The sequence below is a fragment of the Heterodontus francisci genome, chromosome 4 (genome assembly GCF_036365525.1).
Source record: "Heterodontus francisci isolate sHetFra1 chromosome 4, sHetFra1.hap1, whole genome shotgun sequence".
Lineage (NCBI taxonomy): Eukaryota > Metazoa > Chordata > Chondrichthyes > Heterodontiformes > Heterodontidae > Heterodontus > Heterodontus francisci.
Genome location: NC_090374.1, coordinates 91,701,861 through 91,726,917, shown reverse-complemented (window position 1 = coordinate 91,726,917; position 25,057 = coordinate 91,701,861). Strand labels below are relative to the sequence as shown.

The 25,057-nt window shown below is 43.4% G+C and overlaps 1 protein-coding gene across 1 annotated transcript in view; it reads left to right on the top strand.

Annotated features, from left to right (window-relative positions):
* The window catches only part of trim36 (tripartite motif containing 36), a 129,398-nt gene that overhangs the window by 43,621 nt on the left and 60,720 nt on the right, over positions 1–25,057 (top strand). Inside the window, exons 4-5 of the mRNA XM_068029859.1 lie at positions 3,933–4,079; positions 4,436–4,531. Of these exons, the coding sequence (XP_067885960.1) occupies positions 3,933–4,079; positions 4,436–4,531 (243 nt within the window). The remainder of the gene's footprint in view (positions 1–3,932; positions 4,080–4,435; positions 4,532–25,057) is intronic.

The following is a 25,057-nucleotide window of genomic DNA, read 5'->3' as shown; positions in this document are numbered from 1 at the left end:
CCTCCCTGATCTCTACACCTACATCGTCCTTCTCCATAGTGAACACAGATGAAAAGTAATCATTTAAAACCTCACCTATGTCCTCTGGCTCCACACACAGATTAACACTTTGATCCCTAATGGGCCCTACTCTTGCCCTTAATGTACTTTTAGAACGCCTTAGGATTTTCCTTTACCTTGCTGTTGTTTTGTCAATTCGGACTTTTAGGAATATATTTTTTTCAAGCATTTTTAAAGCACCCATCTTCTTTCCTATAGAAGTGAATTGACCAACTGATGTCTTGTGCATCGCATGAAGCTATTGAAAAAAAATTATTTCTGAATTGACAAATACTAACTGGCGATGAGAGACAATCAGGTCAGCAATGAGTGCAGGTTATATGTGAAAAGTTTAGCAAATTCCTTTTTAATAAGATCAGCAGAATATTAGCCAAGTACATGGCTGAAGCTGTGTCCCTTGAGCATCTGAAACAAACCATAAGATTATTTTTTCAAGAACTTTTCCTGAATGGTGTGGTCCAAAGGACATTTTGGCCTCTATCTTTGCTGCATTTTTTGCAATGGGAGGTTGAGAATGGGGACTAATTACAAACAGTCAGTCCATTTGAACATAATATATAGTAGCAATTGTTCATGATCCATATTTAGGCACATAACCAACAGCATACAGACCAACCCCGAGGTTGAAAATTCAGCCGCAATTGAGTCTTTGACCTCATTTCAATCATTTATCCTCCTGAATTGGGTGAGCTGCTTCTGAAGACACAGCAGGTGTCAACGGCTCACCCATTTTAAGTGAATGAATTTCGGGTTGCTTGCCTTGCCAGCAGCAGCCCCCAAGTCAATCCTGGGAAAGGCAAGTTTAGGGCAATGGGAGAGGGTGTGATTGCAGGCCAGCAGTGGCCCTCAGGATTGCTGTAGAGCTGAGAAGAGTACTCCTGCTCCTTCTGGCTCTGCATTAGACTTCAAAAATAATGTACTTAGTCATAGCAATTGTTGATGATTTCTCAGTGGAGCAACCCTGGACAGCTTGCCAATTCAGCACGAGGGGTCCTAAAGTAGCTCCTCCTAAGGAACTTAATGCTGAGTTTAGTTGGCTGATGCCTGAAAAATCAGCTGACCAGTATGGGGTCAAACATCTTTCTGGCTCTCTTGGAGTGTGGAACATACAAGTTAGGAGCAGGAGTAGGCCACTCAGCCCCTCGAGCCTGCTCCGCCATTCAATAAGGTCATGGCTGATCTGATTGTAACCTCGACTCCACATTTCCGCCTGCCCCCAATAATCTTTCACCCCTTTGCTTATCAAGAATCTATCTACCTCTGCCTTAAAAATATTTAAAGACTCCTCTTCCACTGCCTTTTGAGGAAGAGAGTGCCAAAGACTCACAACCCTCTGAGAAAATAAAATTTCTCCTCATCTCTGTCTTAAATGGGTGACCCCTTATTTTTAAATAGTGACCCCTAGTTCTAGACTCTTACACAGGGGGAAACATCCTTTGCACATCCACTCTGTCAAGACCCCTCAGGACCTTATATGTTTCAATCAAGTTGCCTTTTACTCTTCTAAACTCCAGCGGATACAAGCCTAGCCTGTCCAACCTTTCCTCATAAGACAACCCTGCCCATTCCAGGTATTCGTCCAGTAAGCCTGCTCTGAACTGCTTCCCACGCATTTACATCCTTCCTTAAATGAGACCAGTACTGTATTCAGTACTCCAACAGTACTCCAGATGTGGTTTCACCAGTGTCCTGTATAACTGAAGCATAACCTCCTTACTTCTGTATTCAATTCCCCTCACAATAAACGATAACATTCTATTAGCTTTCCTAATTACTTGCTAAACCTGCATACTACCCTTTTGCGAATCATGCATTCGGACACCCAGACCCCTCTGAATCTTAGAGCTCCGCAATCCCTCAACATTTAGATATTATGCTTCTTTTTTATTCTTCCTGCCAAAATGGACAATTTCACACTTTCCCTACATTAAATGCCATTTGCCAGCTCTTTGCCCAATCACTTAACCTATCTATATCCCTTTGTAGCCTCCTTATGTCCACTTCACAACTTACTTTCCTACCTATCTTTGTGTCATCATCAAATTTAGCAACCATACCTTCATCTAAGTCATTTATATAAATTGTAAAAAGTTGAGGTCCCAGCACTGACCCCTGCAGCACACCACTCATTACATCCTGCCAACCAGAAAATTACTCATTTATACCTACTCTCTGTTTCCTGTTAGCGAGCCAATTTTCTACCTATGTCAGTATGTTACCCCCTACACCATGAGCTTTTATTTTCTGCAATAACCTTTGATGTGGTACCTTATCAAATGTGTTACGACCAGCTGAGAAAGGAGTCTAGGGTTCCCTTTCAGCCTTCACCTGGTCTTACCGTAACAGGGTTTAATTTTAAACACACCATATTTTTAGCTCCCTTGTTCACTGCTTTCTAATTATAAGGCAAAGAAACCAGCACAAACAGGTTTTCTTAGGTTTAAAGAAGAAAGGTTGAAAATTATTAAACTCAAACTCTAATTTGGTTAACACCTACGGATACACACCACCACACATGAGCATGCATACGTGATACACACATGCAGCTAGAGACAGAAAAGAGCAGAAGAAAATAAAGTGGAAAAGTTTGAGGCAATCTCTGAAAAGAGTTTTTGTTACGGTTCTTTGAGCTCACTGTAGAGTCCTTGATTGTAGGTAGATCTTGCTCTTTGTTTGGGCCCAGTATTCTTCTTAAATCTTGTTCGCTGTGGGAAACTTTTCTGTCTTGGGGTTCGTGTGTCTTCAGTGGATTTGGAGTTCCATGAGAATGAGAGGAAGAGCCAGATAGGAGAGGTCTTCATCAATCCAGGAGCATACAGCAGTCCCTCTGTTCAAAACTCTTTGTACAATTCAGAAAAACCAGGTTGCCAAGCAGGCTAGTCATGTGACCAGCTGGTCTGACCGCATCTGTTTGTGGATTCGGCCATCCAGCAGTCATCCTGAAATTTGAGCTCCCTGACCTTCAATGTCTGGTGCTCAAAGTCCATTGTGGGTTAAATTGGATAAGGGAAGTAACTCCTTTGTCTCCCGAAGCACTTTCTTTTAATTTGAAATTGTCTTTCCAGCCAAGTGCCTGGTGACTTTTTTTTTAACAAGTCCTTTCTTCTCTTCAGCAACAGTTTTCAAATCAATGTTCATATGACAAAAATACTGTGCCTCATTCTTCGCAGGTGTGGTGGGGGGGGGGTGTCTGCATGACAAATACCTTCTGGAAATCTAAGTACAGTACATCCACCAGTTCCCCTTTACCCACAGCACATATTACTTCTTCACAGAACTCCAATAAATTGGTTAAACATGATTTCCCCTTCACAAAAAGTACTGGAACCAATCTTTACTTTGTCTAACATTTATTTACAGGATGAAACATTACAAGCATACACCTCCTAACTCAACCCCGTACAGTTTCAGCATTTCTTTTTATATATGCTCAAGTGAAACCCCAATTAATGCCCTCCACCTGCATGTAATTAAATACAATTGTTATACAATTAACATATTGTCCTGAAAATGGAGTATTTTTTGCATCCATTTTCAGCCTGGACAATTGACACAACAAGGATCAATTTAATCCCCGACATGTTTCATTTGGTAAACTATCTGCTTGTGTGAACACACACTGAAAAATGATGGAAGGTAGGAAATCCCATTGAAAAACTGCATAATATTGATACTGCACTTTGGAAAGTTCCCAATTATAAGGATTATTTCACTTTTTTATAAGTACGGTAGGAATATAGAAATTGACTAAAATTTCTGCAGGTGTTGACTGTCACTGGATTGTGCACTATGAATTGTAGTACTATTTTCAAATGACAATAGTTTTAATGTCTTGTTTTTTGATTCCTTTCTCCTGATCTAACTGCCACCAGATTCTGATGTGTCCTGAGCATGAAATGGAAAAGGTTACCATGTACTGCGAGGTATGCAGAAGGCCCGTGTGCCACCTCTGTAAACTCGGTGGGTCACACGCCAATCACAAAGTAACATCTATGAGCAGTGCCTACAAAGTTCTTAAGGTTGGTTATGTTGATAGAAGAACAAGAGCTAGTGACTGCTTTCATTTCCCAGAAGTGCTTATTATTTTCTCAAATATCGGGACATAAAAAATGCTCCAATTTCCCCCCCCTAATTCTTGTACACAATTGGATCTTAAATGCTTAATGGCTCTAATATATCAGTGACTTTCCTGATTCCTGGCTTCACCGTTTATCTATTTACTCTTTTATATATATTTGGTTTCTATAAGTCTCATAATTGTTGGTTGCTTTGTGCCTGTGTAAAGTGATATATTAATGACATGTTGACAGCTGGAGCAATTTGATTGGTGTTCTCTAGTTTCACACTGTGGTACGCTTTGTTGTTATGCCAACAGGAGAAGCTGTCTAAGAGTATCGGTTACCTCATCAGCAAAGAGGATCAAGTGAAAACTCAGATCTTTCAGCTGGAGCATATGATTGACCAGACAGAGGTAGGAGTTGCTTGGAATGACAGTTACTTGCAGCCTATTGTTAGGTAATGTTACAATGTGATACAGTTCAAGAACAAGAAGGATAGTTTGAGGAAGTAATGAGACCAGACTGGTGACCAGAAAGTGTAATGAACTTTTCTCCTGTTATTGCCTCTAATCTTGTTTTTCCCTCACGGTCCAAAATGAAGGTGAAAAAAGAAAGAAAAGAAACAGCTATTTGCATTTTTTTTTACATGTTTGGTACACATCATGCTGTTCCCCAGCATTGGCAAATTTAGGGGGACAGGTAAGAAAATTGGAGCCAGGTTGGGGCAGGGGTGATCAGTTGCATCATGACCTCAATGCTAATGACAAAGAATATAAAAACAACTTTTATTTATATAGGAAGGTCAACTTTCTTTTGGTCCTTTAGAGCCCTAAGTTTGATTGCTCTTTGTTTTCCACTCCCTTGCTTATCCATCTTAGAAATTCGGTGATAGAAGATGACTGATCACCATGGGTAAGCTTAAGGGGAGAGGGAGGAAAATTGGAGGGTGGGATCATACAAGTGTATGAACTGATAAGTATATTTTCTCTTCATATATGTTATCAAGAAAAGAAAAACTTGCATTTATATAGTGCCTTTCACAAGCTCTGGATGCCCCAGAGCATTTCACAGCCAATACAGTACCTTTGAAATGCAGTTACTGTTGTAATGCAGAAAACGCAGCAGCCAATGTGTGCACAGCACATTCCCACAAACAGCAATGTAATAATCACCTGATAGTCTGTTTTTGTGATATTAATTGAGGGATAAATATTGGACAGGACACTGGGGATATCATCCCTGCTACTCTTCAAAATACTGTCATGGGATCTTTTACATTCACCTGAGAGGACAGGCAGGGCCTCAGTTTAACATCTCATTCAAAGACAGCACCTCTGAAAATACAGCACTTCCTCAAGTCCTGGAGTGGGACTTAAACCCACAACCTTCTGACTCAGAGGTAAGAGTGCTACCAGCTGAGCCATGGTTGACTAGTATTGGTAAGCAAATCCTTCATTAAACCATAAATGCTATATTTGTCCTACTTGCAATCTGTACTGACCCTTTTATAGCATAACCTTAACAAATCAAGTCTAAAGGAATCAGCGAAATGCTTTGATATGTTGAGACTCCAATTTAAAACAATTTCTGTTCCAATCCTGCTTTCCTACATTTTCCAGTGTAAGTGTCCTACTCTCTAATCTCAGGCTACAGCACATGCTCTGTGTTCCCAATCCAGACCCAATTCCACTTTGTATGAATTCTGTAGTAGTGTCTCACAGTACTCTCCAGATCTGGTCTCTCAGTAACCAACTGCCCTCTCTCCAACTGCAGCTCTGGACTCAGAATGCTCAGGGTGAAATTATGGTAGAATTTTCCCAGCCCCCGTTTTTGTGACTGGAGGGCTGTTTTCCAGTGGCGTTCCACAGGGCTTGGTACTGGGTCCCTTGCTTTTTGTGGTATATATTAACGATTTGGACATAAATGTGAGAGGCATGATCAAGAAGCTTGCAGACAACACAAAGATTGGCCTTGTGGTAGATAGCGAGGGGGATAGCTGTAGGCTGCAAGAAGATATTGATGGACTAGTCAGGTGGGCAGAAAAGTGACAAATGGAATTCAACCCGGAGAAGTATGAGGCGATGCAGTTGGGGAAGTCAAACATGGCAAAGGAATACATGATTAATGAGAGAATACTGAGAAACGTAGAGGAAATGAGGAACTTTGGAGTGAATGTCCACAGATGCCTGAGGTTAGCAGGACAGGTCGATAAGGTGGTTAAGAAGGCATATGGAATTCTTTGCTTTATTAGCTGAGGTATAGAATATAAGAGCAGAGGTTATGCTGGAACTGTATAAATCATTGGTTCGGCCACAACTTGAGTACTGTGTGAGGTTCTGATCACCTCATTACAGGAACGATGCAATTGCACTAGAGAGGGTACAGAGAAGATTTACGAGGATGTTGCCAGCACTGGAAAAATGAGGAAAGATTGGATAGACTGGGTTGTTCTCCTTGGGACAGAGAAGGCTGAGGGGAGATTTTATTGAAATGTACAAAATTGTGAGGGGCCCGGATAGAGTGGATGTGAAGTGCTTGTTTACTTTAGCAGAGGTCAGTGACTAGGGGGCATAGATTTAAAGTGATTGCTATAAAGATTAGAAGGAGATGAGGAAAACTTTTTTTCACCCAGAGGGTGGTTGGGGTCTGGAACTCACTGCCTGCAAGGCTAGTAGAGGCAGAAACCCTCAGCTCATTTAAAAGGTGTCTGGATATGCATCTCAAGTGCTGTAACCTGCAAGGCAATGGACCAAATGCTGGAAGATGGGACGAGACTATGGCTCGTTTTTTAGCGGGCGCAGACACAATGGGCCAAGTGGCCTCCTTCTGTGCCGTAATCTTTCTATGATTCTATGCTGACTTCCCAGCTAAAATGGACTAGAGGTCAGTGGAAAACGGCTGCCTGGCAGTTAAAATAGGGTGACATAGAGGATGCCACTGAACACTCAGTGGAATGGTACACAGCGTAAGATTAGTGCATTGGAGGGCTTGGGAAGGGAAATGGGATCATGGTCGTGGCAGGGGTGGGTGGTGGGTTTCCTGGAGCAGGGGAGGCCCATGTAAACCTGTAACAAATTAAACAATTTACACTGACCCGAGCCTCTTGTGACCTTGGATCCAGATCCCAACAGCTTTGGCCTGCAAGAGAAGTCACCACTGCTCTTGCCCATAGGAAAAAATAGTCGTTGGGCCTAATGATATCATCGGAACCCGATCTGCATATATAAGTGCCTGTCAGGCTGCAGGTGGGTGTTGCTGCCTCCTGAAATTTATAATTTCAGTTGGTCAGATTGTGGTGGGAACGAAGTGGGTTAGTCCCCTACTTCTGCCAGGCAGTAGCAGTTAAAACTGAACCCATGGTCCCTGTTTCAATCACTGACTATGGCAGTGAATTCCACTGTATCACAACCTTCTATGTAGAAAATTCCTTCTGCTCTATGTCCTAGATCTACATCTAAATCTAAGTTCAAAACTACATTTAATCTGGTGTCTATGCACCCTCATTCTAGACCCTCTCTATTACCTGAATATCCGTCCTATAGTCTGGAACTCAGAATTACACCGAGTACTCCAACTGTGGTCTTACTTGGTTTTTATATAGGTTCAACCATACACTCTGACCATTCTGGCTATTAGCTAGGAGCACAGTGCAAGGTTGTGTGGAAGCCTGTATGAGAAGGTGTACAGAGCAAGAAAAGCAGAGGATAAGTTTTACAGGATCCAGGAAAGTAGAAATGGGCCTTCATATATCTAGTACATTTTGTATTCAATAGATGCAGGTAAATGCTGCTGAATGGGGTCACAAAATCTAGGGATTTAGTATTTTTTGTAAAATTAAAAATAGCAGGTTTCACATAGACATTGATGATTCATTTTATATTAATTAGATGCATTAAATGTTGCTGAATGGAGCCACACAATTAATTAGATATATCCAGGTTTTATTTGATATATGTCATAATCAAATGAAATACTGAGGTAGCAGAGCAATATCAAACTTTGATGTATTGAGATAGTCAACATATTAAAACTGCATTGTAGTTCATTTGTACATTTATTACTGGGATTTAGTTATTTTTGTAAAAATAAAAATTGCAGATTTCACATTGATGATTGAACAGCTGTGTTACACATGGATATAATACATTATTAGTACAATATCAGCTTTATTTTGATACATTCTTAATACTTTAATTTGCTATATATTTAAATGATGCTTGGAGAATTTAAGACTAAAATGTTACTTAAACATTTTGAATAAAACTCCACTTATTTACAAAAATGCCCTTTCCAGCAACAATGAATAAAGTTGCATTTATTTTTAAAATTTATCCAACACTAAGCTGATTGTCAAAATGATCTATTTGGCTTCTGAAGGACAAATCCAGAGAGGAGGGTGAATTTATTAATTGTGTGGTGTACTCAATATTTCTGGCTAGGCTTCGTAATTTTCTACCCATTCTGAAAGTTTATCCAAAGTTTTATAAAATTGATTCCAGGATAATCACGAGTATTTATGGAATTTGAAGGGGATAAATGGGTCTGTTGTGCAATGTGGTTATTTTTCCTTGTAATGGAGCCAAATGGAAAGTAAGGGTAGGCCTGTTTGCAGGACAGAATGGGAAAGTGGGGATGGAGAAAACACATCAGACAGAAGCTTTCTTGTTAGATTTAGTAATATAGCACAGGCCCTGTTGGAAAGTGGCATTACTATTTATAAGCTCCTCACAGGCTTAGGGTTTATGTGAACTAGCTGTATTGCTTATTATATCCTAATAGATTGGCTTCTCTGGGTAGTAATCTTTCCTAACATTTTGTTCTAACTTTCACTTCAGTTAGTGCCCACCTTCAACTGGATCACCAACAACTTCAGGATTTCTAAAAAGAAAGCAGCTCATCAGTTGCTTAAGAGCCAGAAAAATCTTTCTGATAGGTCGATTTTCAGCTGTTAATATTCATTATTGAATTTGTGTTTAACACTTCAAAATAAGCCAAAATGGCTGCCAGCTGCCATTTTGATTAGTTAGCATCAAACTTCAGAAAAATACTTAAGAGTCTTTTTTTCTTGCATAAGCAAAATATGGCTAAAAATAAATTTGGGGCAAATATTCTTCAAGAGGAGGTGTTTGGGAGAACACGAGGAGGATCTATGGAGAGTTGCCAGGCAGGATAATCTATATAAGACATTGGGGCTATATTTCATAATTGACAGACATTGGCTAGCTGTTTTGATAATTGTGCTTCATTTGCATCTGATTAATGAGGTGTGTGTGCTGATTGAAGGGTGGGGCTGGAGGTGGTGGCAGAGAAAGGGTATCAAAAATCCAGTGGTTCCTCTCTGGATCCGAGACAGAAGTAACTATTATAAGGGGATAGAAGTAATTCAGGGATGGGGAGCAGTGAAAAGCCAGCAGTGGGTTGGAAGATTTTTCTGCAGCCAGGAAGAACATTCATGTGCTCACAGAAATCATTCTGGAAATGTATCTTGGCTGTTTTCAGAGTAGCTTACTGTGGTCCCTTTAAGACTGCAGTATGCTTAGTATCAAAAGGCAGAGCATGCGTGGTGCACACTTTGCCCATTGAAACTTTTGTATGTCATATAAACTCGATTTACATGCTTAATGAAGCACCTGTCTGAGACAGGCATGACTCCGGACACCCATTTTCAGGATCGGTTCAAAATAGTGGCACTTGGAATGAGAGTGGGAATGGTGCGGTAAATTCAATGCCCTGATTTTCAGAGCGCTACTGCTCCAATCCCAGATGGCTCAGGCATTAAAAATTGGTCCTTGCTCTGTGTTCTCCTGCCAGTATGTGCATCTGTAACAGTGGTGAATTCACCTCGCTTTGGCAGATGATTAATACTCCAGAGGCCTCAACTCTAATGTTGATGCTTCCCAGAAGAGCTCCCCATATAGTATGTCATGTTCCCAGTGCAATGGCCTGAAAGAAGACATGCCAGGGTGATCAAGAACCACGGCACTCTGGTTGCACCCAGCAAGATGCTACCAATCATATCTGCATGTTCCGGCACACATACCTGGCTACAACCAAGGGGAACTGTATACCGAGGGCTTGGGTCATCAGAGAGTCAGGTGCAGAATTGTGCTGCAAGGATACCTGCAGCTATGATGCTGCAAAGGTTTGGCACAGCCAGTGAGAATGCCAGTCAGCAGCAACCTCACCGTCTCTACCCCCTGGTATGCAACAATATGGACTGATAGGGGTGATGCTCTGGAATAAAAAACAGGGTTACCCTCCTCACAAATACTTCCTGCATCGCTGCCTTCAATTCAGCAGCCATCAAATAGAGAATCAAGTGTCGCATCACTCCATTACCAAGGGAATGCAATCCTTTACATGGGCTTTCTTTTCCCTTCATTTTGTTTGCACCTCTCGCTCTTTCCTTGCAGCCATGGCAAAGACAGAAAGGGAATGAAATGCCTTTTGAGCTTTTTGAAAGGCCAGAAGAACTTATGTCCTCCTATCATGCCACCTCCCTTTAATAAATTGTGTATTTTTTGCACAAGTAACATTCATGCCACACAAGTGCCAGGCAATGACCATCTCCAACAAAAAAGAATCTAACCATCTTCCTTTGATGTTCAATGGCATTATGATCGCTGAGTTCCCCACCATCAACATCCTGGGCGTTACCATTGACCAGAAATTTAACTGGACCAGCCATATAGATACTGTGGCTGCAAGAGCAGGTCAGAGGCTGGAAATTCTGCAGCTAGTAATTCACCTTTTCTTTTTATATTCATTTCATGGGATGTGGGTATCACTGGCAAGGCCAGCATTTGTTGCCCATCTCCAATTGTCCTTGAGAAGGTGGTGGTGAGCAGCCTTCTTGAATTGCTACAGTCCTTCTGGTGTGGGTACCCTCACAGTGCTATTAAGGAGGGAGTTCCAGGATTTTGACCCAGTGACAGTGAAGGAACGGCGATATAGTTCCAAGGCAGGATGGTGTGTGTTGCCGTTCCTTCACTGTCACTGGGTCGAAATCCTGTAACTCCCTCCCTAACAGCACTGTGGGTGTACCCGCACCAGATGGAATGTAGCGGTTCAAAAAGGCAGCTCAGCACCACCTTCTCAAGGGCAATTAGGGATGGGAAATAAATGTGGGCCTTGCCAGCGATGCCCACATCTCATGAATGAATTTAAAAAATCTTTTATTGTTTCTGTTTATTAGTTATAAAAATATTGGAGACCGGAAAAGGATTATTTGTGCAGGGCAGTTGGCGATGGGAAGTCATGTGATGAAACCTCCAGGAATACGTCCAATCAGAGTTGGCAACCCCATTCCTAGAGGTTTCCTCTTGTGAAGGAGACCAGAACTAAGGGTCAAAAATATAAGATAGTTGAATAAATCTAATAGGGAATTCAGGAAAAACTTCTTTACCCAGAAAATGGTTAGAATGTGGAACTCGCTATCACAAGGACTACTTGAGGCAAATAGCAGATGTATTTAAGCGGAAGCTAGATAAACAAATGGAGAAAGGACTAGAAGAATATGTTGATGGGTTAGATGAAGAATGTTGGGAGGAGGCTCATGTGGAGCATAAACACCAGCATGGACTTGTTGGGCCAAATGGCCTGTTACTGGGCTGTAAATACTACGTAATACTGTGGAATATTCTGCACCCCTTTAAATTTTAGCTATGCTCAATTTTGCATTTTCATCACCATCGTGCTCCCTGAACCTACCCAAATTTGTAACTGGACCTGTGAACAGTTATACAAATAGCTGACCCACAACATTTGAGTTCTCTTTGCACCTTACCAGTCTGCTACAGTTTACAATAGTTTTTAGAACTGACTTGCACTTGTACAAAACAACCTACGTGCTCTTTCAAGAGTTTTCCTGGACACCTTTTACATTGACTTTGCAAATGAGATTTAAAAAGTACCACTTTAGTATGACTATGCTGATATATCTGGTGGTTAAAATTCTTCTTCCAGGATGATAACAGAATCATCAGTCAATGATCAGTAATGTACAGTATTTTGATCATACTTCTAAATTCCAATAAGTATAGGCCCAACCTGCTCAACCTTTCCCCATAAGGGAACCCCTTCATCCCAGGAATCAAACTAGTGAACTTAAAAGCAAAGGTCTGTGACCTTTCTTCAGAACTGGCAAAGGTTAAAAATGTAATAGCCTTTGAGCAAGTGAAAGGCTGGGGGTGGTGGGGTTGGGGTGGGGGTGGGCGGGTGAAGAAGACCAAAGGGGAAGGTTTGTGATAGGGCAGAGGGCAGGAGAGATTAAATGACAAGGATATTATGGAATCAAAGGCAAAGGGAGTCGTAATAGCCGTAGTGAAAGACAAATTCCGCATGTAATATCGCGGGGCGTCAGGGATGGCGCATCCATGCGGGATGCACACCGCCATCGTAGTGCTCCGCCGCACACTGCAGTGCACTTGTAAAATACAGCCCTGCATCTTGATCTTCTGAGCCAAGATCATTTCTCATTACTAGTGATCTCATCCTTGATTAACAGAGCTATCCCACTTGCATTTGGCTGGAGAATCTAGAATGAGGGCTCTGCTATGTACTTGCTGGCTGTCTTCCAATCTAATTTCTCATTCACCACTGTAGCTGCTTTTTATTCCTCTATCCTGATATGCCATTAAGTGAGTGACATGTAGGCTTCCTACTGGTTTGGCAAAGGCAGACCGACTGTCTCTCCCTCACAAAATGGAAAGTTTTACAATCATCAGTACTGAAGTAACCTTGTAACTGGAGTGACTCTTTAAACAGAAACACTTGATCAATGTTAGAGACTGATGCAAATAGCAGACCAGTGTGTGAACTGGCACAGTATGAGCTAATCAGACTCATACCAGGTCTTAATGTTGACTTTGTATTGATTCTTCAGGCATGTCCCAAATCTAAGTGCTGGCCCAATATTTGTGAATCCCACCTGGTCCAAGTTTGAGTACAGGCCTCTTACCAAATTATTGCAATTTTGCCTAACAGCATGTGAGGTAGTACGACTGACAGGTAAGGATAGTTGAGGAAGCATGAAAGGATGTTGTTTGTGAGAAGACCAAAACAATTCAAGTGTCCAAGTTTGAAGTGTCCAAGTATAAAAATTATCAAAAGCTAAGTTGCAGGTACAAAAAATAATCAAAATGTCTAATGGGAAATTACCTTCTTTACAAGAGATGTAAAGGTGGATTTTGTGCATGGATGGAAAACTGGTGGTCGTGGATTAGCTGCCAATATACTTCTGTCTGATTTACTTTTCCATGGAAGTGAAGATTATTCCCATAGAATATAAAAGTAACGAAATTCTCCTACAGTTATAGAGAACACTGGAGAGCACATTTGGAGTACTGTATTCAGTTTTGTGCTCCATTTTACGAAGGGTATACTGGTCTTGGAGCAAGTCCAGTGACTGTTAACCAAGATGTTACATAGGTTGATAGTACTCAGTCATGTTAGACATCACCTAATTGTGGGTTATATTTTCTGTTGATGAACAGGTCAAATGGTAGATAAAGAAGAAAATTGAAAAGGTAGGTGGGAATGATTTTCCCTCTAGTAGTGAAATACAAAACAAGGGAGCATCTAAAACCAGAATTAAGCCAATTAAACATGAATCCAGAAAAACTGTCTTCACAGAAAGGATAGTGAGAAGGTGAAATCTACTAACCCAAGGGCCCCTTAATACAAAATCAAGCAAAGAGTTTAAAACGGAAATAGATACTTAGCCAGTAAGGAATTAAGGGATATGTAAATAGGATGGGAAATTGTCGCTAAAAACATAGAGACCTCCTATGGCTAACAAAATAGCAAAGCAGGAACGATAAACCTGCTGTTTTTATGTTCCCTCCTGCATACAATATCAACCATTAGTGATTTGAACTGGCAGTATAACTATGTCTGTTTATGGGCATTTCACAAGAAAGATAATCTTTTCTCATTTAGATGAGAGGTTGGTAGTGTTAGCCAATCAATTCATTATAAGGGTGAGACTGGAGTTCGTCAGAGTCAAACATTGGTTAGTAGGTGGAACTGGAGCCTATCAGAACCAATCAATTAGATCTAAATTTTTTCCCACTATTGGCTGCATACAAACTTGAGGGAGGCAAACATTTGGATGAGCTGATCATTTCTGAGATTCACCATTACAGGTTTATGTGACCTTTCATCAGAACTGAAACATTAACTCTGCTTCTCTCTCCACAGATGCTGCCTGACCTGCTGAGTATTTCCAGCATTTTCTGTTTTTATTTCAGATTTCCAGCATCTGCAGTATTTTGCTTTTATTTTGTGTTCGTATAATATTCCTGTTTGCTATTTGACAAAGGGGTTAATCCATGGTTACACCTCCAATTAGTCTATATGGGTTAGAAAGTTTTAAAAACAGAACATATTTGAAATGTACAGGAGATTGATCAGCATTGAAAAGAGGAAAAGATGGGTTAATATTTGGCCTTGACCTTGAACTCGGTTGCAGGTTGTTTTTGTAATGATACTGTGCGCACTGACACGGAACACAAAAGTCCGAGTGTATCAGGCCTGTGTCCTCAGTACCTTGCTCTACGGCAGCGAGGCCTGGACAACGTATGCCAGCCAAGAGCGACGTCTCAATTCATTCCATCTTCGCTGCCTTCGGAGAATACTTGGCATCAGGTGGCAGGACTATATCTCCAACACAGAAGTCCTTGAAGCGGCCAACATCCCCAGCTTATACACACTACTGAGTCAGCGGCGCTTGAGATGGCTTGGCCATGTGAGCCGCATGGAAGATGGCAGGATCCCCAAAGACACATTGTACAGCGAGCTCGCCACTGGTATCAGACCCACCGGCCGTCCATGTCTCCGTTATAAAGACGTCTGCAAACGCGACATGAAATCGTGTGACATTGATCACAAGTCGTGGGAGTCAGTTGCCAGCATTCGCCAGAGCTGGCGGGCAGCCATAAAGACAGGGCTAAATTGTGGCGAGTCGAAGAGACTTAGTAGTTGGCAGGAAAAAAGACAGAGGCGCAAGGGGAGAGCCAACTGTGCAACAGCCCCAACAAACAAATTTCTCTGCAGCACCTGTGGAAGAGCCTGTCACTCCAGAATTGGCCTTTATAGCCACTCCAGGCGCTGCTTCACAAACCACTGACCACCTCCAGGCGCGTATCCATTGTCTCTCGAGATAAGGAGGCCCAAAAGAAAGAACTGTCTCACGATTATTGCTTCTGAAAAATCCTTACTCAAAAATAAAAATTGTTTATTGAAATAAGCTATCAAAAGATACAGTGATAAATAAGGTAGTGAACCACTTTTGGCCTGTGAATGCAGAGTGCAGTGCTTGTTGAGATAACTGTAGGTGCGTGCAGTAAAAAGTTTTAGAGTTACTGATTAACAGGATCCAGTTGGGTTTGGATCCCCAACAAAAGGATTTGGATCCTGTAAGGTTCTATTGCATTCCTACAGCTACTTTTGTTTTCAGATTTAAAATATCTGTAATCCTTAGAGGAGAAAATACTTTTGGCTTGAAAGGCAGAATTATAGTAGGATTCAAGATGGCATCAATTCTACCAAATAAAGTATTCTTGTGAGAGTTCCTGAACTGATTTTTTGGGCCCCCTGAAGTCAGGAATGGAGGTGGAGGGGGTGCCCCAAAAATACAGGTGCTGGGCGTCATGTCAATTTCAAGACGTCGTTCCCGTACCGGCAATAATCATTAAGGTGAGGGGAGGGTGGGACAAGAATCCTGCTCTCTTCCCAACTGAGCCCAATTAAAATTGTTTAAAAGCACATTACAAGCTTGTCAAGGTTTGAGGTTTATGTTTCTAAAGGGGCGCATGGGTTACCTGTGCCTTCAGAAACATATCAGCTGAAGGGAGACAGGTAAAGAGTGGGGAACCAGTCATGGCTGCCCCAGGACATCACCCCAGCCCTGTAAGAGGGCCAGAGGGGCAAAGGGTGACTGGGCACTTGGTACGGGAGTGTCTTTGGTACTGCGCAGGTGGCAGGGAGTGTGGGAACGCAGTGTCCAGGCTATGTTGGCAGGGGTCGGCACCTCCTAGCATCATAAGGGCAGAAGAACAGGGGGCAAGGCTGACAATTGCCCAGAAGGAAGGCTCCAGCTGGCAATGGGGGCACAACTACCAGATTTTGGGCCCTATGGTGATGAGGGGCAACACCCTCTGCAGGAAAGCCAGAACCCTGGGTATCAGGAGGGAGAGGAAAGAGGGGCAGGAAGGCAATGAATGCCAAATCCGCAACATAGAATCTACTGCTGAAAATGGAGCTACTGGAGATGACCAACAATCAATGTCGCAGGAGACTACAACTCTCCAGCAGATGGTCACAGACATCTGTACTCTCGCTGTGGAAGACCTTGCACCTTGCAGCACTGGTCACCATGCCTTGCCGGTGGCTGTCAAAGTCACTATGGTTTTGAACTTGTTTGGTTCTGGTTTCTTCCAAGGATTGGCCGTGGACCTTAGTGGCATCTGATAAACAGCTGCACACCAGTGCATCTCGCTGGTCACTGATGTCCACTTTGCCAGAGCTGGACAGTACATTCATTTAACGACAGACATGGCCTCGTAGGGGCAGAGGGCATTGGGTTTCGTCTCCATTGCTGGATTCCTCTAACTGTAGCGCATCATTGATTGATTGTACCCATGTGACCATCAAGGCACCCAGCGACTGCCCAGTGAGATCATTCTTGTACGCTCATTTTCCTGGAAGCTGCCATGACCCCTTCATCCTCTGCCAGTCCAGACTGCCTCAGATTTTCACTCTAACCCTCCACTTGGAGGGATGGATCCTAGGGGACAAGGGATATCCCTTGAAGAGATGGCTACAGGCCCCTCTATGGGAGCCCCAGACAGAGGCACAGGGGCGATACGACCAATGCCACTGCTCACCATGACTACCATAGAGCAGACCATTGGCTTCTGAAGGTGGGATTCTGGTGCCTGTAACGATCAGGTGGTGCCCCCCAATACTCTCCTGCAAGGGTCTCGGTCATTGTGATGGTCTGCTGTGCTCTCCAAAACATTGCCCTCCAAAGAGATATGGACCTTGAGGATGGTGAGGTCTTGGAAGGAGACAGCTCATTGGGGGAGGAGCAGGAGCTAAGAGAGGAGCAGGAAGTGGAGACAGTGGTAGATGATGCTGAACAAAGAGGTGTCCCTGCTATACGAAGAGGTGGCCTCCTCCTGCCACCCTCCAGGAAGAGGACCTCCCTCCTCTCTCTCATGATCTCTGGCATTAGATCCAGGTTGGCAATGAAGAAATGAGGGGCTGTCCTGCCCTGGGTGCCAGGCCTCTGCCTCCCATGTGACAGTTCGCTTCCCTCTGTTGCAGTGGAAGGCTTTGGCACAAACTACAGATCTCTCCCTTCGGTCAACCACAGCAGCCTCCGTAATGGCTGCTGTGGGGTGTCAACATGAGCCCCACACTTCATCTGACCCGTCCCCATTCCCACCCCCACTGGCTCTAAGTGGACAGGAAACCTGTCTCCATGCCAATTAAGGGCTCACCCACGTTGAAAATCTTAACTTCAATCAGTTTCCCACCAGCTGCACGTTTCTGACCCGAGAACAACCCGGCTCCTGTTTCCTGCCTCTGTGGCGAAAATTCAGTCCCGTGACTGCATTATACAGAAGCTCCAATCCCTGCCATTCGTGCTCAGACTGGCACTGACAGGAGGGATCAGGTTGAAAGAAATAGCAGCTAGAATCAGAGAAGAATGGACAGGAACAGTGACGGGGGTGCGGGGGGATGCGGTGGGGGGCGGCGGTGGGGGAGAGCGAGGTGGTGGGGGGAAGGGGCAGGAAGGTTAATGAAATTATTGCTTCACCAATTCAGTGTAAAAATTTGCATCTTGTCAACAACACTTTTCTCAAAAATAAAGAAGTGAATGAGTTATTTTATGTAAACAATGACATGATTGTGAATTGTGCAAAGTTCAAACTGAATGAATGGCCTGAACTAAAACAGAAGCAATTTGTGCCTGTGTCTCTGGCAGTGATTAGATTCTGTCTTTTTTGTTATTGTAGGGCATGAGTGCATTGTCTTGCTCATAAATGGATTTTGTGTCATATTCTAATTTAATATAAACCTATCAGCTGATTCAGCAACACCTGTCAGTAACTGAATTATAGGATATACAACATACTGTGCACATTGATCTGGTTATGGCTCAGTTAAGAATTTGAAAATAAAGAAAACGGGCTGAGGGCATAAATGTAAACTATTGGAATAATGAGTGAGGCAGTGATTCCCCCTCGTATCTTTATTTTTGTAGTTGCTGTTTTTTTTCTTTAGTGTGCAGTACAGAATAGCTTGGCCACCATGCTTGCCCCTGTCGTTCTGTGGTTGGCAGATAAGAATTTATTTCACTTGGGTTTAACTTGGGCTTCATGTTTTTCTCATTCTGGGATCAAATACTACAACCCAATGAGCAAAGCATCGAATGGTCTAATTCAGAACTGGCCAAATCAATCTATTAAGCATATGAATATCTGGCAAAGGTGGAAAATCAACTTAACTCTGGTCCTCCATATGGGAGTCCAGTGTTATAACTATAGTCAAGCGACGTCCCGCCGACATCCCAAGGTGTTGTACAATCCAGGAGAGTATGCCTCTTGTTATACACTGTCCGTTTGAGCTTGCCCACAAAGCAGTGCAGTTAGAACACTAAGGGCGGAATCTTCTGGTCTTAGAAGGTACTCAGGTATTGGGACCATTTCCAGATCCTGACCAAGATGGTGTCCGTGTTCCGTCCGCCTGCGTAATCTTCCCAGAGATAGGCAATTAACAGGCCACCTCTGCGTTCACCATCCAATTAAGGATGGCGAGCAGGTTCCTGAGGCATGAGGTCCAATAGGAGCTCCCCAGCACTGGACAGGCAGCAGCCCCATCTATAGAGATGGGCACTGCTGAAACAGGTAGGGGAGCACGAGGGTGCCTCAAAATGGAGGTGCCCTTGGAAGCCTGCATAAAACGTGTGAAAAACAGAAGGCCCACATCTTGTAGGGCCATTAGTGTGGAGGGGAATCCCCTCCAGAGGAAGGCTTATGACTGGGACTGCAGCCTTTTTATTTTTGCAGCCCTTCATGGGCCACTGAGAGGAGGCCCCAATGGCCCTCCTGTCTGTCAGTGAGAGGCCACCTCCAAGCTGCTGTCAGGGACTGGTCCCAGCATACCCACAACTTTCTCTCAAGTGGGCACTTAATTGTTCTAATTGGGTACCTGCTGCTTCCGGGTGGGTAGCCGGTGGCACTTTGACCTCTCCTCTGGCAAGATCGCCCAGAGGTAGGAATGCGTTGGGTGGCCGACCCAATGTGACAGTTTCAAATTTTGCTCCCGGTCCCTCCTCCAAACTTGTCTCTGTGGGACCGGGAAAATTCCGTCCTAACAGTGCTATACTGATTTCATCAATATCTATGTAACCATTACAGATCTGGACAATATCTGATGATTTAGATCAGCTCCTTGAACTTTGCCCTGTGCTGTATGAAAAACATGAAGGCGATTGAGGCCCCAAAGTTGAAAGGAGGACGATGGGAATGGTGTGTGTGAGCCTCAAAGTGGGGGACACGCCAAGACCTCTGGGATTTGGAGACCCTCCCAATTTTAATGGCAATGTCTTGTTTATATATAAGTTCTCAGAGCCCCATCTGTCAACCAGCCAGATTTATTACCTTGCTGATAGGCAGAAGCAGGAGCAGGAGCAGGAACTTGGCAGCAGGAGGCCACAGCCAGGGAGCTGCGGGAATAGTCCCTGGCATACAGTAGGAGAAGGGGCCTGAAGGCAATCTGGGATCAGGGTAGGGGTCGGGATCCAGGGCGATTGGAGGGAGGCCAAGGCCTGGGGATTAAATGAGGTCAGAGGGTGTTCAGAGATAGAGAGACCCAAGGATTCTATGGGGCCTGGGGGGAAGCACTCCTGCATTTCCTGGCCCACAAAGAGTTCCAACAGAAGCACTTTTTTTATCTTAGCCTCTTTTGGCCAGTTTGTCCCTCTTGCTATGTTTCTGCTGCTGGGCTGCATACAGCACAGGACTCCCCCTGATGTGAAGTTAAAATTACATTGCAGTGTCAATGACATCTGTGGGCTGCACATTTGAATATTAAGTAGGCCCCATCGATGGAATAAAATCTACGGCGACAGATTTAACATTGCTGTCGATCTGATTGGGAAAGGAATGGATAAACCACCCCCCCACCCCGCAATTCCATTTTACCTGTCTCCTCTCCCCAGCTGCTAAAAATGAGGCAGGGGAGTTAAAATCACTCGCAAAGTGTTCATACATTGGTAATTTCCTCTTCAGTCAAATAAACATAATTGACCAAAAAAAAAAACTGCAGATGCTGCAAACCTCACTCAAAAAAAGAAAATCTGGAAACACAAAGTAGGTCAGGCAGCATCTGTGGAGAGAGAAACAGACAAGTTCATGTTTTAAGTGTAGGCCCTTTTTTCATTGATTCATGTTTGCTTTATGATCTGATTTGTAAATGGTCACGTGAGATGAACCTCTGTCTGATCCCAGTCTTTCCTGTCCTCTGTGGAAGTTTTATTATCTATTTAGATAACATTTCTTCTTATGGAGTCTAAGCCCATCTTTCATGGCTTACGTGCCTGCCACCTTCTAAAGTCTCAACTTTAAAGTAACATGAGCTCATCGCCAAAATATCCTCTTAATTTGTAGTTCGAACCCTTCAAATCATGAGCAAAATCTGTATTATTTTCTGGCAATATCTTTAACTCTGGAAGGGATGCAGTGTACAGTGGCCTCCTTCTGTGCTGTATGATTTTATTGAGGTCTGCTTCCACTATTAAGCCCACCTCACCTCTAAATTGATGGTGAGTTACTTATGCTGACCTTTAAGGGGTAATTTACAGCATACAATTGAAACAGACTGGGAGCATGAGTTTGTCAAATTACTTCTTTAGTTCAGGGTAACAAGTCCCATTTCTGGGGCCCTGTCTTCAAGAAGAAAATGCTCAGTTAAAACTTTCACTGCTTTTAAAGGATGACCAGTTAGAAGAGTTAGGTATCATTTTCATTAAAAGTAATGCAGTGAATGAGAAATCTCAATGTTTGTTTTTGCATCATATGTTTGGCAAACACCTTAAAACAGCTTGCCACACATTTTGTCAGGAAGATGGTTCCTCTTTAAACTGCACTATATATTGTCAGGCTTAATATTAATTTTATATCATTTTTAACAATAGAAAAGTAGGGCGGGTAATTCAATAACATCCTGCAACATGACATATGTAATGTGATAATAGCAGACAAATAAAGACTTGTCTTTATATGGCACTTTTCACAACCTCAGGATGTTCTGGAATGTTTTACAGCCAATGAAGTGCTTTTTGAAGTGTAGTCCCTGTTGTAATGTAAGAAATGCAGCAGCCAATTTGTGCACAGCAAACCCCCACAAACAGCAATGTGATCATCACCAGATAATCTGTTTTTGTGATGTTGATTGAGGGTTAATTATTGGCCAGGACACTGGGGATAACTCCCCTGTTCTTCTTTGGAATAGTGCCATGGGATGTTTAATGTCTACCTGAGAGAGCAGACGGGGCCTCAGTTTGATCTCTCATCCAAAAGACAAATATTTATCTCTCTATGAAACTCTTCTCTCTGCTATTTTAATGGAGCTATTAACTTATTCATTTTGATTACTCCCCTAAGTGGTTAACACCCTTAATTAAGGCACATAGAGGAATGTCATAAGAATGCATTAAGCTTTGTCAACTAACACTGACCACATTAATTTCTGGGCTCTTAGTGTTACAACCTGAGGCACTAAGTCACTCCCCTTTCTCCTTCCTATATTAATGTGCATTTTGAGTTGACACTTCAATCTCAGTTTTATTCTGGAATGAATTGAACAATACAGGAAAATCTACAATGTAGCCAGGAAACTGACTTTTGCTCTTATTGGCACACTTCCCTCTCTCCTATAGGATAAGTTGGTGCACAACCAGAGGCAGCAGCAGCAGCTAACTTGGCTGCATATCCTCACCCCCATGGAGGGCTGTGGCCATGGTGTAGCTGAAAGATAGATGGTGGTATCTTCATACCTAATCCTCTTCGCATTCCACTTCCCCCTCATCCCACAATCTCCTCCAATTTACAAATTGCAGATGGTGTCAGCATGCACCTCTTACTTTTTCCTCCTCCCCTCACCACAGCCCTACTCTTGTGTCTTTCTCCTTTTCAGATACCCATGAACTGCAACCTGGCCAGGCAGTGGTGGAAGAGCAACAGCTGTAAGAAGAAGAAGACAGTGATGAAGAACACCATCACTCTCTTGCACACTTGCAGCATCAGCTCAGATACTGTGTAATTTAGAGGATAGCTTAGAGGTGGGATTTAGATGTGGCAAGTCACTGTGCAGAAATGGTCTGCAGCCAGGGCAGGGGGTGCAGGTTGTGCAGGTGCCAGCTCACTGGAGTGTGAGGTGTCACATGATTTTTGCTGCAGAGGACTCAAATGAGCACTTCAATGGAGCGGGCTACAGAAGAAGGCTGATGGACATGCATAATGAAATGCTTGGTGCATTGGCAGATCTGCCAGCAAGCCTGTGGTCAATGTCAAGGAACATGGAAGAGTGGCATTAACTTGGCACAAGGCTTTGCACAGAGCTTGAAGTTCATGCTTTCCAGCGTGGAAGTGGTGTCCAACTCCATGAGAACACTTATTGACCCAACCGTGATGCAGCATCTGATGGCTGATATCTCAGAGTCCATTGCAGCACAAGCAGAGGCCACCCAATGTCTGAGTGTTGCTGTGGAAGCTCAGACAGCTGTTATGCAAACTCACTTGCTGCCACACAAGCTCAGACTGCTGCCATCATGGTTGTGGATTACAGTGCACGAACAGTCTTGTAGGGTCTCACAGCAGTCTAGCAATCTGATCTCCAATACATTGCAAAGATTGCTGAGGCATCATGCTGGGACAGTGACTGTGGCTCCAAGGAGCAAGAACCTGCTGTCCTCTTTCAGGATGACAGCATTTATCCACTGTCACTCCACTGGTGCCCTTGCAGTTGCCTGTAGCCAGTCAGCCTAGGCTCTTGCCACCCATGCCAAGGTGGTGCAGTTTGAAGCCGCACCTTCTAGGCCCAGAGTTGCTCGAGGTCATAACCCATGGCCATCTGCATTCTCCTCCACTGAAAGTCAGTAGCCTTCCATCAGCAATGCTGCAGCCACTGGGTAGCCCAGCATAGGAGCACGAGAACAGGCACTGTTCACGAGAACACTGAAGACAGGCACTAATGAAATTTCAATGATGATTAGTTAACATTTGTATGCAATATGGCATAGTTTGATTTATAAATTTGGCTTGAAATGCTAATTTTGTGTTGGCTTTTATTTTTAAATTCTGGCCAAATGGACACTGTGATAGTACTAGAGGAAAGCTAAGGTGTGGGATCATTGGTGATAGGGGAATTGGGTTTATATTCACTGGTATCACAGTCGGATGAGTTGATCATGGACACCCCAGCCAGGAAGGGGCTGTGTTGGTTGCCTCCTTCCTTCTTCTTCTTCCCCCTCCTCCTCGTCAGCTGCTTGCCATATAGCTTGTAGCAAGGGCTGTGCCCTCATGATGGTGAGGTTGTGCAGCATACAGCAGACCAGCACGAATCTTAACAACTGCTTTGTTGATTACTAGCCATGCTCCTAGTCAAGCTGTTCCAGTATAGCTACACCAGTGGCATCTACCCGATAATGTGAAAAATTGCCTAGTTATGTCCTGTCCACAAAAAAGACAAACACAATCCGGTCAATTATTGCCCTATCAGTCTACACTCAATTATCAGCAAAGTGCTGGTAGTTGTCATCGATAGTGCTAACAAGCGGCACTTACTCAGCAATAACCTGCTCACTGACGCTCAGTTTGGTTTCCACCAGAGCCACTCAGCTCCAGACCTCATTACATCCTTTGTCCAAATATGGACAAAAGAGCTGAACTCCCGAGCTGAGGTGAGAGTGACTACCCTTGACATCAAAGCAGCATTTGACTGAGTATGGCATCAAAGAGCCCCATCAAAATTGGAGTCAATGGGAATCAGGGGAAAAGGTTGGAGTTATACCTAGCATAAAGGAAGATGGTTGTGGTTGTTGGAGGTCAAGCATCTCAGCCCCAGGACACTACTTCAGGAGTTCCTCAAGGTAGTGTCCTAGGCCCAACCATCTTCAGCTGCTTCATCAATGACTTTTCCTCCATCATAAGGTCAGAAGTGGGGACGCTCGCTGATGATTGCACAATGTTCAGGACCATTCGTGACTCCTCAGATACTGAAGCAGTCCGTGCCCACATGCAGCAAAACCTGGACAACATGTGCACCCATGTTTGGGAGTAACTAGTTTGTGCAGAAGCCTTGAAGTCAGGGCAAGGTCATTCAGCACGTGCCACACCACTCCATGTAGACTTTAGTAACTTTAAAGAACTGTAGAATGCAACAATCGCTTGTAGAATCATAGCAACAGCCAGTAGAAATCAATCAGCAACTAACCTGTAGGCAGTTGATGATCCCTTTAAATAGCAATGTTGGGGCAGGTCTTCCTGCTGCTGAACACTGTTCAGCTGTGCATGATTATGAGATGGTGTTAGCTGCAAAAGAGCAGCACTGGTGTCAAATCAGTGTTATGCCAATATGGTGTTTGGCACAACTCACACCAGATGTGTACACATGCTGCATGCTTGCCATTTTGGATCTCTAAGGCCACTCATAGTACCCAAAAAGACAGGCGCTACGCATTCAAATTTTGTGCCCGTTAACTCCGTAGTGGGCAGTGTCCTGACTTCCCAATTGCCTGGATACATTTGATCTGGTTTGGAATGGCTCCAAATTACACTGTGCTAATGGGGAAAGAACGAGCTTTTTCACGTTAAAAACAGAATTACGAAAAGAAGGACTTCCAATAATATGGTGCTTTCATAACCTCA